General features: G+C 37.8%; 2 protein-coding genes across 4 annotated transcripts in view; one reads left to right on the top strand and one right to left on the bottom strand.

The window, feature by feature from the left end:
* trio overlaps window positions 1–17,027 on the top strand; it is a 262,794-nt gene that overhangs the window by 46,826 nt on the left and 198,941 nt on the right. For all 3 annotated transcript variants that reach the window (XM_065229671.1, XM_065229670.1, XM_065229669.1), the window contains exon 3: window positions 11,631–12,243. In XM_065229671.1, coding sequence (XP_065085743.1) covers window positions 11,631–12,243 — 613 coding nt within the window. The remainder of the gene's footprint in view (window positions 1–11,630; window positions 12,244–17,027) is intronic.
* The window catches only part of app (Palmitoyltransferase app), a 183,861-nt gene that overhangs the window by 137,389 nt on the left and 29,445 nt on the right, over window positions 1–17,027 (bottom strand). The gene's annotated exons all lie outside the window — the stretch shown is intronic.

Genomic DNA, 17,027 nt, shown 5'->3' with positions numbered 1-17,027 from the left:
GATTCCCTCGACTGGACCGGGAATCGAACTCGCCTCCTCCGGCTTAGTAATACCGTGCTTTTACACTAGGCTATGGGCCCAGAACGATTTGGAGTACTTAAAACATCTGGTATACATGACAATAGTTCATGCGTGATCCACATAGACACTGTGCATATGTCTGGAAATATTTCGATACTAAAGACATTGTCCCAATCTCGGTTGATCTAGTACATCAAATTATCTGAACTCCAGGACGATTTGAAGAACCTTGAACATCTGAATTACTCGGAAATAGATAATGCATGATCCACACAGACACTTTGAATCTGATTGGACATATTTCGATACTACAGACATTATTGCAGTCTTGGTTGATCTAGTACAACAAATCAACTGATGTCCTGGACGATTTGGAAAACCTATAATTTCCGGTATACACAGTAATGAGTCGTACATGATCCACAAAGTCACATATATACGATTCGGTTATGATTTGGCAACGAAAAGTGCTAGGTTCATATTAGAAATAAAAAAAATATCATGAAAATGTCTCACCATTGGGCAGAACCCAAGAAATATCCGTGTAGATACACAACCGCGACGTGACCAACAAGCGTGACTTATGAAACTTTGGTAATTTCTCGATTATGTGCAGGGTGTTTGGTTCGAATCGGTAAAAAATTGAGAAAACTAGACCCAAATTAACTACAACATTTAGGACAGCAAAATACGTCTCTGGTTAATTTTCAAGAAAATTTGCATTTCAAATGAATATGTATTATTTTTTTTTTTTCAATAATGTTTCATCAAATCTAGTCCGGTATTATTCAATAGAATCTCATAATGTAAGGGTGTTTTATTATGTTCACTAATTACTCAGAATTTATACTATACATAAATAACTAAAGATGATACCATGTTATACTTTTTTTTTAATTCAAAGGATACAAACGATACTCCTTTAGCTCAGTCGTTAAAGGCGCAGCTACAAAGCAAGTCCATGCTGGAGGCGACTGAGTTCTATTCCCGTCCGGTCTATTAATTTTTCGGGTTGGATAATTTCTCTACTTTCTTGGGCATAGGATGGTACAGCCATAGAAAGCTCTCAATTAAAATGTGAAAGTACTTCAAAGAACACTAAGGCATAAATCTAATATGCTATAAACAATAAGCTTGAAATGCCATGTAGTAGTATGAAAACAGTTTTTTTTTGTCGCGGATTAGTATTTGAAGTCGCGGATTTCTTTTGAGAAATCGCGGATTTCGCGGATCAAATTTAGACAATCTTGTAACAGCCCTGGAGATGGTTTGATCTTGTGGAACCATGATCCGGAATATACTGAACCAGTTCTACGGAGGCCATCTGGCTCTATGGATGTCGTTTTGTGTGCTTGATATGGTTATGAGATATATCAAATTTTACAACACGATTCCATGATCCGGAATATCCAAAACTGGTTCTATGGTGGCCATATGCCTCTATGGTTGTAGTTTTGAGTAATATTGGTCATATTTCGTCTAGTAGAGGTGAATTGATATATTTATCAGATATATCAAATTTGATCACGTGGAATCATGATCTAGAATATCCATGAACCGGTTCTACTGTAACCATGGCTCTATGATTTCCGTATTGAGTGTTATTGGTCATATTTCGTCAGGTAGATGTGATTTGATATGTCGCTTCATATGGTTGTGAGATATATCAAATATGACCATATGGAACCATAGTCAGGAATATCCGGAACCATGACTATATGGCTTTATGGTTGTTGTTTTGAGTGCCTTTAGTCATATTTCGTCGAGTAGATGTGATTTGATGTGTCGCTTGGTATGGTTATGATAGATAATAATTTTGACCATTTGGATCCATAATCCGGAATATCCGGAGCCGATTCCAAGGTATGCATGGGGTTTTATGATTTTTCTCTATCATTTTCGAAAATTCCACGAATAAAATCAATATGTTGTGGCAATGATAAGTAAGATATATGGCCGGAGATGAACCAGCGTCTAGCTGAAAATCTCCTTAATAAAGACAACAAACCAAGATCTTCATTTCTTTATTTAACGTCGGTTTCTGTTCCGCAATCTAGTGCCAATCGCCGACGGACATCGATTGCCATACAGCTTCCACACCTGCGTAGGATATCACACCCATTCAGCACACATTGGCCGGGACCAACTATAGTCGCTATATTCATAGTCTGGTGGATAGAATCTCGGGAACCAATTGAGCTGTCAATTGTTGGAACCAATCGAGCAAATCACGAGCACTTTAGCTATTGCGAAAAAAACTTCAGAAACCCTGTTCTCGTGACTCAAGGCTCGCCTACACAAACTAACACCATGTTTGGGTTGGGGAATGTTTTCCCTATCCGATGATGCCGGTAATTTGCGTTCGATTGGCGAGTAAAGAATAATCAACGTTTTGTTTATAAAAGTTGATAGTACCTTATCAATTGTTGGTCTAAAATATATTGAATTGGTTCCGCTTTTTGATAGATCGAAATGCTACCCGCCAGACTATGAATATAGCGACTATAGGACCAACGACTTTGCTTCCCATCCGAAGGAAAAGGTGACCATAGATTTTTATGCCTCAGAAAAATCCAACCGACCTCGGCTGGGATTAAACCCAGACCCATGAAAACAGTCACGCTTACCACTACACCACCGGCTTCCAACCAACCAAGATATATCAAAGAGATTGAAAAAAAAAACAACCCCGCGCTAACACATTCTTGAACATATAACAAACAGGAGGGGCCATCAGATGTAATAACCACTCACCGGAATTATGTTAAATAAATCAATTTAATCGGCCATCTGGGATACAAATTTTTGAAAATAAAAAGTTTGTCCCGGGTTGAAGAAAATTGAAATTTATGCAATAATATCTACGTTTTTGTCATTGTAGTCTCACGATGAAATACCAACAAGATATCTCTTAATATAAATCATCAAAAAATTACTACGTAACAACTAAAAACGCAACCCACAAGGATCAATTTCACCCCGGTGAACAATTTTCCCCCGGACTACGGTATTTGCATGGTAGAAGTAATACTTCTACCAGTTATCCAGTTATATTTTAGCATTCATGCATGGTTATTTAGCTGCTCGCTTGAGTGAATGATTATTTTTTTGGCGTCGCTGAGTCGGAATGTACACGGTACGTTTTTAACGATTTCTCGATAACGATACAACCTGTCGACTTGATCGAAGAAAACATATCAAGAAGACTGGCAACTTTAGCAGAATCCAGGCGACAGATACAATAGCGCGGCGCTTGGGGGAAGGTGGAAGCAATGTGTAGAAGAATAATCAAATACACTCACCTTTCTTCTATGGTTGAAATCATCGCTGTAACAGTAGATCGGAGCATTTACCTTTGAGCGGCAGATGACGCGATTGTACCTGTCTCATAGCGGACGTATGAGAAATTGGAAGAGTTGCCAGTCTTCTTGATATGTTGTCTTTGACTTGATTCAAATCACATTATCCGGTTTTAAGCCATAGGTAATCTTATGGCCTATGAAAAATCTGAAACTTACACGGTAGATATCCCTCGTGTACCGGTACATGATTTATAAATACGGGAAATTTTTAAATTATTTTGCAGTAAAACCGGGAAAACCCGTATCACACGGCTGACTCCATTGACCCTTGCACACTGAAGAAACATCGTGAGCAAATCAAGAGCAAATTTTCATTACGTCGAATGTAACAAAGGTAAACAAAGTCGAGCTATCAGTGTCAATCGATTCTCCTGCTATTACACTATATACTGTCCGAATATAGGATCAAATCCCGTTTTTAAATTTATTTACCAGTCAAATTGCTTTTTGACGTAATCACCTTCCGATCAAAATAGTTTTCGATGTTACTTAAGTCACCCAATTTCTATGGAGATGCCGTTTGACTTAAGTAACAGCGCTGAGAAACCCGTGAAAAGTGTACGTTCGTCGTTTCGCTTTCTCATTATTAAAGTGAATAAATCGATCTGTTTGTTGCTAAGATGATTTCGGTGGTCCTAAAATGATGAATGGGTTGCACGTAAGGAGACGTAATTGATAATTCTCCCGAATAGCCTGGTAAATACACTTTGACTTAAGTAACAATAGGGGCCACCAAACGACGTATAATAACTTTTGACTCAAAAACCAGTATTTTTTAGCATGAAAGCTAGCGATTTGCATTTGTATGATTAAAACCCTGCTAAATATGTTGAACATTGCTATCACTATGAGATTATATGTGTTTACATGAAAATAGGAATAACTTTTCGGTCATCAAAACAAAACTTTATTTTTCTCGGATTGGTGCGGATGTTACTTACGACATAATGAAAATTTGCTCTTGAAATGATCAATTTGTACATCTCAAATGTACTGGAGAAATGAGTTCCTTCTTGTAGCCGATACTAAGGTCATACTAAGTTTTCGCTGGTTGAGCAATGCCTGTCCCGTGATGCCTGCATCAACGATGGCCTGGTTTTTGCCGCCACGGGTGTTCTTTTTGCATCCTTTTCGTTAATCGGCGAGGATGTTGTTCCGCTCACAATATTCGTACTCAGGGTTGAAACACTCAACCATCCTGGGATGTGCGTTTTGAAACAGAAATTTTGGAGTCCGTCATGACTTAAGCCATGTAAAATTCCAATATTTCGGATTTAGGCTCATAAAAACATTGACATACTAACATACATGCTAACTAAAAGTAATGTAGTTTTAGAAATAATTGGCGTCTGGCTGATTTTATCGATGCTCTAGTTGGATGTAGTACATACAAATATCCACTAACAACATGATTTCCTTTCGTCAGCAAACAGCATGCATTCCACCACCACCAACAACAACGCATTAATTAGGATTTTTTGCATACATCCTATCTCAGCTGGGGGCGGCTTGCTGTGTTGAAAGCATTTTCCCCATTTTTTTTAAAGCACAATACCATAAGCAGCGAACACCGCGTGCACCACACGCCATTGAGGACTAGGTAAATATACTATGAGTTTTCCTCACAGTCGGCTTGATTTTCCTCTTATTCTCACATTCAGCCCTCACTCATACACAAAACATGAAGCGCTCCGAGGGATTTAAATCCGGAAACGGCATGATAGACAGAGCTATCCCAGTCATTTTCGTCGTTATTTTTTTCTGTATTTACGCACTCTCGCTTTGCGCTTCACTGCGCGCAGTACAACTGAAAACCCTGTGTTGTGCTTCAATTTTTGCAAGTCAAGTGCCCCTCGGTCGTCGTCGGTTTCGTTATGAAAGTCGGTGGAATAATTGACATGCACCATACATTGATTCCGCGGCGCCTTGGCTAAGGAAAACCTGTGCGCGGAAAACTGAAACCGCAGCACAGCAGGAAACAAGAAAAGGTGGAGAAAGGCGCTTTGTATGTGTTATGATACCAAGCGCACGAGGTTTGTTTTTCGTTGAATAGCAAGGGGATTAATTAGAGCGCGGAGGATGAGTCGAGTGGTCGCAAACCGCACCACTTTGTTACTATTTGTATATGGGTAATCCGTCTGGAGAGTCGATGCCGACAACGACGACAAAGAAGATGCCATGATTGAATGAATGAATGCAGTCAATACCCGGAGGAATGCAGTTTTGCATAGCTTTTGGATGATTTCGAACGATGTCTAGTTTCGATTTTTATTCTACTATGGAATGTTGCATTGCGTCATCGTATCGTACAAAAATTAGATTTATACATGCATTATTTTGGAGCATTGTTCTGCCCATAATTACAGGTTATTTCTATCTGCATAGTTATCTATTTTCAGTTAGCGGTTTTATTCTGTCTAGGTGTTGTAAATTTCGAATTGCTATTAAAACCCGTTTCTGAAAATCTTTTATCGCTTGAATCACTGCGAGTACATTATGTTTCAGTGCATCATTTGAGTACAATTGGACATAATTTACCTTTAAATGATAATAGGTATCGGAACTGGAAAATGTCTTAAGCATCGTATTACCTTCGAGGTTGAATGCCAAAAACAAATCCAACTGTTGTACCTTTTTAGTGGTGGCCGGATTTTTTTTTTGTAAATTTAGTTATTTGTACATGCTCAATCGAATAAACTTTACAGAGCCGGATTTATTTTTCTACAATTTTGAGCATATAAGTTAGACCAAAACATCGTTTTGAGGTTTTGGAAGTCTTTGCAAAATTAAACTGGTGCTGGTGGTGTAGTGGTAAGCGTGTTTTCCTCTCACTTCAAAGGGTTCAATCTCAGTCCGCGCTGTTGGGATTTTCTGAGGAATAAAATCTTTGATCACGTCGGGTACGTAAAATAAGTAATGGCCTAGTGGTGACCGATTTTGCTTACTGAGCAAAAGACCGTGGGTTCTAACCCACGCACCTTCGCTCTATTGAATCGTTAGGACATCAATTCATATCGCTTACCAAAATGAATCCTAGTCGGGTACGTAAAATAAGTAATATTTGAGTTTGAGGAAAGACGTGTTTGTCGGAAATCCATAACAAATCCTTTTCAATAGCAGTTGTTGTCATCGTTGGTGAGGTCCCGGCAGGGATCGAAACTTAGTAACAACAAGTTGAACGGAATCTTGATCGTAATTGTTGTGTGATATAAGGAGCTCGGTGGCCTAGTGGCGACCGATTTTGCTTACTGAGCAAAAGACCGTGGGTTCTAACCCACGCACCATCGCTCCATCGAATTGTTTGGACATCAATTCATATCGTTTACCAAAATGAATCCTAGCGGCGCAGGTGGTGTAGTGGTAAGCATTCTTGACCAGCACGTACGAATGGCCGGCGCTGGTTTTGCCTAGTTTCAGATCATTAGTATTTACACATTGATTGCTAGTCCCAAGCAACGTCTATTGGTGCTCTGTGTAATTACAGGTATCTGCCTATAACGGAGTTGCATCCTCGGGCGGTCAATCATGCTCATGCTCATAAAATCTTTGATCACGCCTTCCTTCGGAAGGGATGTTAATGCCGTTTCCCCGGTCCATGAGTTGATGGGTCGATTGGTAGGGTCTAGGTGTGGGAGCTAACTTCCTGGTTTCGGTAGCATTGATACTCAGTACGAAAATCAAGATCGACGGAAAACAAATCAAGGGAAAAAAAAGCATCGGACATCTGATAATCATGAAAGTTGAACTGCCTATTGTGGTGCAAAAGCTTGGATCAAGTACCAAACCAATTATACCATTTCCTAAAAAGTGCCATCTGATGGTTAGTGACCATTTGTTCCAGCTGTGGGGCACAAGTTCGTTTTGAACTCCCTTCACGAAAATAGATACTTGTTTGTTTGTTTATTTGTTTAACGAGGAAAAATAGATACTAAATTGATACAAATACACAAGCAAGACTCAATTCGGAACGCTTTAAACCTTAGAGATCGTGGTCATAGATCTGAACACAATGTTGAACATTGCTTGATTTTCCTTGCGTTTTTAGTGCTGTAACGCAGGTAGAATGGTAGCAGAAAGAAATGACGATGATGATCCCACCTTTTAGCCCTACAAAGGATACTTTAAGATAGTTAAATATGACAATTTAACCAGGTTTGCAATCAAAATAGAACTGGTTACAGTTACAGATATAAATTCCCTTACAGTTGCTTCACAGCGATATAAATGTGGAAAAGCTCAGGTATCCACCTCTTAGTTCGCCTTTTTGTCCACCTAAAATATTCATAAGTATTACAAGCAATCAAGAGTTAATGAACAATCAACAAAGCATCCTATTACACTAGCAACCCCGCAATCTGATGCTATCATAATTTTCAGCAATGTCAGGAATGCCCAACATTTGCCAGAAAACTTACTAAACTACATCAAAGTATCTTCCAAATAAGCTTCAAAATTGCATATATTTTTTTATCAAATTTTAAATTCAGTCCTCTATATCCGTAATACGCCCGCGAGGCTCAAACCTTTGCAGACTACTTTTTTAATTAATCTACTACTAGTAAATCAAATATCAAAAATCCATCTACATCATCGTGGTGAACAGAAATAGTTTTTGCAGTGCTACAATAATTATTAAAACGCCATTATGACAGCTATCCATACAAAATAATCCCTTAGAGATAACTTCGTCAAGATACATAATTTATCAATTCATAAAAAAATAATCACTGGATAACTGTTCAAACGACAGTTTTAACGTGTGAAATGCAGTGTCTTTTAAATTATGTAAGTGATGCTGAACGTTTGATATGTCTAGGCATCGAATTGAAAACATTTTTTCGTTTATAATATAATGATTTTTTTGAAGCACAAGTCAAGAAATGTGCTGTTCTTATTTCAACCGCGTTTCTAGTATTATATCTATGAAAGTCACTTCCTCTTTCAATTCGATCACACAAATATCGAGGCAGCAAACTGTTAACTACTTTAAAAATGAACATCATCATAGTCAAATATACAATTCTTTGCTTCACCGACATCCATTGTAAGGCGTCTACTATCAAAATTGAGGAAGTGAATCTATTACATCTCAAAATCAAACGCATTATTTTATCCTGCAAGCGCTGCAATATCAATATTTGTGTTGCATTGGCCAAAAATAAAATGGAAGGACAAAAGTCTAGATGAGGAGAGATGATTGATCTGTATAGCTGTATTTTACTGGCAATAGGTAAATCGTTTTTCAGTCGACATAGAATTCCAAACTTCTTAGCAATTTTCTTGATGACATTGTCAATGTGAGAGTTGAACTTAAGTTTGTCATCAATAATCACGCCAAAATATTTAATCTCGCGAACGCGATCAATAGTCTCATCATCAATTACAACAGAGACGTTCTCATTTACTCGATTCCGCGAAATTACCATACATATTTAGTTTTACTTGTATTCAATTTCAACTGCCATTACTTCAACCATCTACTTAGAGAACACAAATCTTCATTCAACTGTAAAACGGCATCATCTAAATCCTTAGCTGCAATGAATAACACAGTATCATCTGCAAAAATATTAATGTCGCATAATCGTAAAACACGTCGCAAGTCATTAATATACATAATAAATAACAGGGGCCCTAATACACCTCATTGGGGCACTCCAAGGTTATTCCCCACGGGACTGGAAACAGAATCATTAAAAACAGTCCGTTGAGTTATGTCAAACAAATAGCTTTCAAACCATTTATATGCAGTACTCGTAATTCCAAAGCGCTTGATTGATCTTAACAATAAGGGCCTAGAAATTGTTTCAAAAGCGCGTTTTAGATCCAAAAACACAGCAACAATCGTATCTTTACATTCCTAGTTATTTTTCCACTTCGCTAATACCTAATTCAACGCGTTTTCACAAAAATGACCTTCCCGATATCCCGATTGTTCTGGTATCAGCAAACTATTACTATTTAAATACTCAAACAGCTGGCCTTTAACAACAAGTTCTAAAATTTTCTCTAATGTGTGCAACGTGTTGATGGGACGAAACTCTTCGGTTTTAATCGTTCCAGCAAGTTTTTGAATAGGAACCACTAAGGATTCCTTCCAAATTTGTGGCACATGTCCAGTTTGTAATGATTCATTAATAAGGTCCAGCAAGATGTGGCCAATGATATTAAAGCAATCTTGAATAACTCTAGCATTAACATTATCTACTCCAGTCGATTTTCCTGATGAAAAACAAATAACTCCAAGTTCATCTAATGGAATTGGGTGAAAAACTGAAAAATTAACTGGCTGTTTTATTTCGTCAGGTTCATCGACCAATTCAATGGATTGATTAATCAATGAAACACTATCTACAAAATAATCATTAAACTTAGCTGCAATTTCTTGTTCTGACTGTTCTAATGTGCCATTAAAAGTAATGAACCGCGGTTTGCAATTACTAGGTTTTAATAAAAAATTTCAAAATTTTCCATAACTCTTTGCTGTTGTTTTGATGCTGATTAATCTTTCTTTGAACATATTCACAACGAGTTTTCTTTATCGATTGTGAATACTTATTACGCGCGATTGTGTACCTATTCCAATGATTGTCATTATTTGATCTACAAAACTTTTTGTACCATTTGTCCCTTTTCCGTTTAAGACGCAAAAGATCCAAATTGTACCAGCTGTTCGAGTTTTTCAAAGAAACAAACTTTTGCTCAACTAGTTGATTGGTACACGTTTTCAAAGCGTTGTTAAGAACAACTGTAGATTCATCTAAGCTACCGGCCGCGAATGGAAAATCCACGCTCCTCTCAACAAGATTCTCAGGGCTGTTACAACAGGCGCGGATTTCGCGAATTTCGCGGATTTGTCGCGGATTTGAACTTTCAGTCGCGACATGGCACAAACCATTTCAAGTTATTACTATGGGAAAACTTATGTTTTTGTTCATATCTATCTAACAATTCACCACATCACTATGCTTTTAAAAATGATAGCAGTGATTGAGCAAATTTCAAGCTCAGCTACAACATGTTCAAAACCACTTTTCAATCAAATGCACGGAACAAAAGTTATTAATGATACAAGTCACTGATGTCTTATGATTATGCTCATTCAACTGTTCAGCAGGCAACATTGGTGTTTCTGGTGCGAAGAATAGAGCACAAATATCATGGCTACTATGTCACACGTGTCACACTGCAGAATACAGTGTTGCCGTCAGAACAGCTGCTTGATGATGCCATAAGATTATAAATCTCTTAAACAATTAATAACAATTTAATTTTAATTTTTTCCCATAGTAATTTCCATATAAACTTCGAATAGTTTGTGCCAAGTCAGTTTCTTACCAAATGAGTTTAAATTTTGGGAGGCTAATCAAAACAAAAATGACGAAAGTTGAATGCTGCATCATGGACGACGAAACATATGTGAATATGTGACTTCAAACAGATCCCCGGCAACCTGTTTTTCACGGCCAACGATAAGTTCAGCGTTCCGGAGCATGTCCGCACTCAGAAGATGTCCAAATTTGCGAAGAAATTCCTGGTTTGGCAAGCCATCTGCACGTGCGGGAAGCGGAGTGCACCTTTCGTGACCCAGGACACGATGAACGGACAGGTGTACATAAAAGAGTGCCTCCAGAAGCGGCTGCTTCCTCTCCTGAAGGCCCACAACGTCCCAACAATCTTCTGGCCGGATTTGGCCTCATGCCACTACTCCAAGGACGTACTGAAGTGGTATGCGGACAATAAGGTCAATTTCGTGCCGAAAATGTTCAACCCTCCCAACACTCCGGAGCTCCGCCCCATCGAGAAGTACTGGGCGATTATGAAGCAGCACCTTCTTAAACGACCTAAGGTAGTGAAGACAGTCGAGGAACTGAAGAAAGTATGGGTTTACATGCAAAAAACGGTTGATTCACAGGTTGTGCAGAATTTTATGGCCGGGGTTAAGGCCAAGGTGCGGGCATTTGCGTATGGACTGTAAATAAAATACGAGTAAAATGGTAAAATGAAGTTTAATAGTTATTTCTCAATCTCTGAAAATTTGATGGCAATCGGATGAAAACTCGAATTTTGCGAATCAATTTTGTGTGTGGCAATTTCATCGTGGACACCCTTTAGGTTAAAACTTGTCATTCGAAATGATATAAGTATTTGCAAATAGAATATTGGGCAAGTTAAATCGCACAGACATAACAATAGCTTTCCAAGCACCATTCTTTAATATTGGTTTCCATTTCCTTTCCTTTGCAGTGATGAAAGCAAAGCCCATGGATTCACCATCATCATCGATATGCGTGGGAACAGCAACACCGCGGCAAGTGCAAAGATGATTCTGAAAGTGCTGCAAGAGAATTTCGGCTCTGACATCATTCATCAAGCGGTGATCATCAAGCCGGACAACTTCTGGCAGAAACAACGCTCATCGATTGCCAGCAGCAAGTACAAGTTCGAGACCACAACCATTTCGATCCAATCGCTGAGCAAAGTGGTGGAACCTTCACAGCTAACTTCGGACTTTGAAGGTTTCCTGCACTATGATCACAACATGTGGATCGATCTGCGGGTGGCGTTTGAAGATTTCCTGTGGCAAGCAAGTGACATCCTCGACCGGATTGACGATCTGCAGGAAGATCTCCAGCATTCGGACTTCCCGGAGGATGTTAACAGTGCAAAGCATAGCAGCGAGAATCACAACGAAATGAAACGCAAGATCTTGAAACTGCCCATTGAAGATCTGGATCTGCTGGGGCAAAAGCTGCTCGGTAAATTCACCTCGTACTCGAATCGAAACGACGAAAGTTGCCACTCAACGTCATCACCATCCAAGTGTCACAATCCGGACATTTCATCCGCGTTGAATCAGGTTAGTAAGAGCCCGGCTATTCGGTCGTAAAAAATAATCTCCCGAAATGCGAGAAAACCCATTTCCCAATGAATGTAAACAATGCGGCGTGGAAGTGCTTTTTTTAAATCGGAGAAACAGGAACAGTGCATGAATGGCACTAATTGATGCCATGACATACTTGACAACTTTTTCTTTTCGGAAAGTTATCATATTTTTGTTTCTTCTGATATTTTTGTTCCGCATTTTGACTAAACTATTTTAAACTGTATAGATAAACAGCAAACATATAAGCATGCAATTTTTTAAGCTTTCATTGTTCAAATACAATATTTTTTTTATGGACAGCTCATCATCGTGCCATTTGAAAACAGTTCCAAACAAACACCCCGAACAAGTGGAGCGAAAATGATGCTCTCTATTAGGTTTGGGAAAACGAAATGGGGAGGGAGATTATATCTGGCCAGCAAAGGCGCTGACGAGGACGGGAAAACACGAAAAATTTCACTCTTGTTTATTCATTACAAGCGATGGCAATTAATTCGGATTTAAGCAGATTTTTGTATACGTACATTTTGGACTGTTTGCCGGACTGTCTTCTGGCCTAGGCTGGCCTGGCCCGGTCAGACAATGGATTCAAAAATTGATGTGAGGTGGGCTAAGTGTAGACCGGGGTGCCATAAACGTGCGATGTGAATGAGCGCACTCACGCGGGTATGAATGACTCTCTTGGAGAAAATTATCTAATCAATTTTTCCTGATGCTTTCAAAACAGTAATCTCGTGCATTTTTTTTTTTGGTTTTTGCTCTTCTCCTCGGTCTGTGCCCCATAATTTGTAGCCATCGCTCATAAAACAGTATCACGATGTGCCCCTTCGCGGTGGGTATTGCGCATTGCATCTCGGCATGTTGTACTTTTTTTTTCTTTCTCCTGTGTCGTTTTTTCGTTGGTTTCGGTCGGGTATTGGCCTCCAATGATTTTTAATTGCATACCAATTAGATCGATTGCTTGTTATATCAATTACTAATTTGTTATCGCATAATGCTTATTGAATCGAATGCAATAGAAGCACGATATACATTGAACTTCTTGATAATATAAGTGTAGAATGGAAATTTGTGGAAAAAATTGGAAATAGAGTAAGATAATTTTCAATAAAAAAAAATTAAAATAAATTTTAATAGGATATCCCTGCTTTAGTAAATCTTGAGGAAATGGATGTAATATCGGACTAAATGCCCCTAATTTGGGCCCATACATAAATTCAGCAATCGACTAAATTTTCAATAGCGGCCAAAAATATCTATTAGTACCGTCCCAATTACGCGTTCATCTACATACAATTGATAAATAGCAGATTTTTAGCGATGGGCCCAATCTTAGATCCATAGGTCAACATTAGAGCATAAGACCGCGCATAACTCAAGAAAGGATCAATCGGATTCGGAAAGTTTTTCATTTAATTAATAATTGCAATTAGAGTTACGTTATCAAAAACAATCACAAAATTTCAACAAAAAAAAAGGGTTGGAATCGTGAATGCTCAAAATTGTTAAAAACAAAGTAATTTTGGGTGGGACGAAGTTCGTCGGGTCAGCTAGTTTAATATATTGGCGTAGCATAAATGTATTTCCAACTTGGAAAATTTAAAATGAGATGAAAATTTTACATTATTAGTTATCGCTGGACATATGGTAAGAGTGTACTTTGTCGTAATCGCATACTTCCGTTCTATCGAGTAGAACACATCAATAATATCAATGATTTCAACGTACCGTAAAACGGGGTATTGATAATGCGGGTAACTTTGATAGTATAATGTAAAGATTAAATTTAGTTGCTGCGCTTTTTCCAAACTAGAAACATTGGTTCGATATTGTAGCTTAGGGTATTTCCGTTGATATCGTATACAGTTTTTATATAGTATGTGTTACATATTTTACAAACAGATTAAAAAACAATTTTCGTGTTTTCGCCTGTTTGAAAAAGCACTCAAACCATCACTCATGAAATGTATTTCCTATATAGCCATCACTAATTCAATGTGGTATTCTTATTGCTTATGATATTCTCATTCAAAGTTTCATATTTAAAGAACTAAATTGTTTGAGTTTCACCCATTTTTTTTCTACATTCATCGACCAAATAAAAAAAACTGAAGTTCGGTCACAAAACTAAAAAAATAGTCCAAATGCTTTAATTTACGTTAAACATATTACTAACGAATTGACTCTTGGATCCTCAGCACTTGTTTTAAAAATATAAAATTTGAAAAACATTCATTGCCTTAGAAAAAACTATCAATGTTACCCCGTTTTACTGTACGCAAATCAATAATACCTTTGTTTAGCTTCTACAGTTCAGCTTATAAGAGTGCAATGTATGAATATTTACACCAACTGTTTTTAAAAACAAAAGAAGCACTCCTAGCGAATATTTTTTTTCCTGTCTTTCCTCCGTATGACGAAGAAAATCCATTGGGAGATTTCAATGCGTTTGGACGGAATTGAAACTCGTAGGACGAATTTTGAATCAACAAGCATAGTTAGAATTTAACAAAATCTCAACAATGTTTGACTCTTAATCAAATCCACCATAAATAAATTTAGAAATAATGATTAGTAGAAGCATTCAATTTTTAGTTCAAATACGTTCAAAAAAGAGTGGTAAATCGTGGGTTGTTCTTAATAGGACGGAAATTAGAAAAAAACCGCTATGGAAATTTTGAGTAATCTCGTTTCAAAACCGAAAAATGCATTACCGCAATATAATCAAATGCTTTCACTTTTCATTATGCCCATTTAGGGTAACCAACTGATTTTGGACCCCTAGAGGAAGTGAGATCACATTTATGTCAAAATAATATTATTTGTTTATTATGATTATGCAATTTACATGCGGTTGTGCTCGAAAACTACTCATCTTGGATGTAAAATGTCACTAGATGTTTTATTTATTGATATATACTCGAAAAATAATTTTTTTCACATCATGATATTCACATATTTTGGACCCTTCCACTTGATTTTGGACAGCGTCCATAATATATTTTGGACACACTGAATGGGAACGAATATATTTTGGACATGCTGAAGTTCTTTCAACCTATGAGCCTAAAATTAATCACGACGGTCACTTCTTCCTATCTCGCATTTGTTAGGTCCGTCTTGGTGGGAAAATTTTCAAATAAGGTGCCGTAAAACGGGGTCAAATTGATCAGCGGGGTGAATTTGATCGCTGAGTATACCAGATATTGTACTTATGCATAATATTTTTACAATGTATACAAAGATACATTCGTACGCTTAGTAACGAAAAACATGTTACACATGAAAAAATATCACGAGAAATTTCAGCGATCAATTTTGCCCCGCTGATCAATTACACCCCGTTTTACGGTATGCATAAAAGTTAACCCCCCGTTACTCGCGATGTTGTACTTTGTACAACACATATGAGTTTTCCATTGTCATTTTGTTGCTGCCAATCGATCTGAAACCAACTTGTATTCCTCAAAAAACTTGTTTTGAACTAAAAAAGCTAAACTTTGATTACAATTAACCCCCAAAATGCGGATAATAGAGAAAATGTAAATGGAAACCGCGTGGACGGTGTCCATACTACGTGGGATTGACTTAATTGGTTACAACATGGAATATCTCGAGATCCTGACCAGATAGAAAGTTACTGTCTTCGGCAAAGTTGTTCAGGAAGTCAAGTTGTACAATAGTTCAGAATTATTTCACTTCGTGGTGCTAGTATACATGTGAAATTCTCGTGTATAAAATATCTCTAGATCCTGACCAGATAGAAAGTAAATGCCTTCAGCAAAGTTGTTCAGGAAGTCAAGCTCTTTTCGTTGGTGGAGTAGTTCAGAAATTTCACACTACGAGGCGCTAGTATATACGTGTAATTCTCGCATATACAATAGCTCGAGTTCTTGACCAGCTAGAAAGTTACTGTATTGGGCAAACTTGTTCAGGGGGTCAAGACTTTTCGACTGGTAGACAGTAGTTCAGAATTTTCTCACCACGTTGCGTTTGTATACATATACACTTCTCGCATATGATATATCTCGAGATCCTGACCAAATAGAAAGTTACTGTCTTTGAAAAAGTTGTTCAGGAGGTCAAATCATTGCTTGGTGTAGAATAGTTCAGAATTTTCTCACTATGTAGTTCTAGTATACACGTTAAATTCTCTCATATAAAAAAAACTAGAGAGCATGACAAGATAGAATGTTACTGTCTTGGGCAAAGTTGTTCAGGGGATCAAGGCCTTTTGGCTAGTGGACGGTAGTTCAGAATATTTCACTTCATGGTACTAGTATATATTTACGTGCAATTCTCGCATATGATATATCTCAAGACCTGCTAAAAATGTACTGTAATCGGCAAAGTTGTCCAGGAGATCAAACCCTATCGTTGGTGGAAAGTACATAATTTTCTCACTAGGTGACGTTGAAAGACACGTGAAATCCTTGCATATAAAATATCTCTGAATGACCCGCATACTAGTGCCACGTAAAGGAAAAATTCTGAATTACTATACACCAACGAAAAGATCCTAACATCCTGAACAACTTTGCCGAAGACAGTAACTTTCTGTCTGGTCAGGATCTAGAGATATTTTATATGCGAGAATTCCTCATGTATACTAGCGTTGCAAAGTGAGAAAAATCTGAACTTAAGTCCACCAGCAAAAAGGCCTTGAATTCCTGAACAACTTTGCCGAAGACAGTAACTTTTTATATGATCAGGATTTCGAGATATTTTATATGAGAATTTCACGTATATACTAGCAC

This window comes from Ochlerotatus camptorhynchus, unplaced genomic scaffold (genome assembly GCF_037179485.1).
Source record: "Ochlerotatus camptorhynchus isolate MF236.1 unplaced genomic scaffold, CSIRO-AGI_Acam_v1.1 ptg000319l, whole genome shotgun sequence".
Classification (NCBI taxonomy): domain Eukaryota; kingdom Metazoa; phylum Arthropoda; class Insecta; order Diptera; family Culicidae; genus Ochlerotatus; species Ochlerotatus camptorhynchus.
This window is presented reverse-complemented; position numbering and strand designations above follow the sequence as displayed.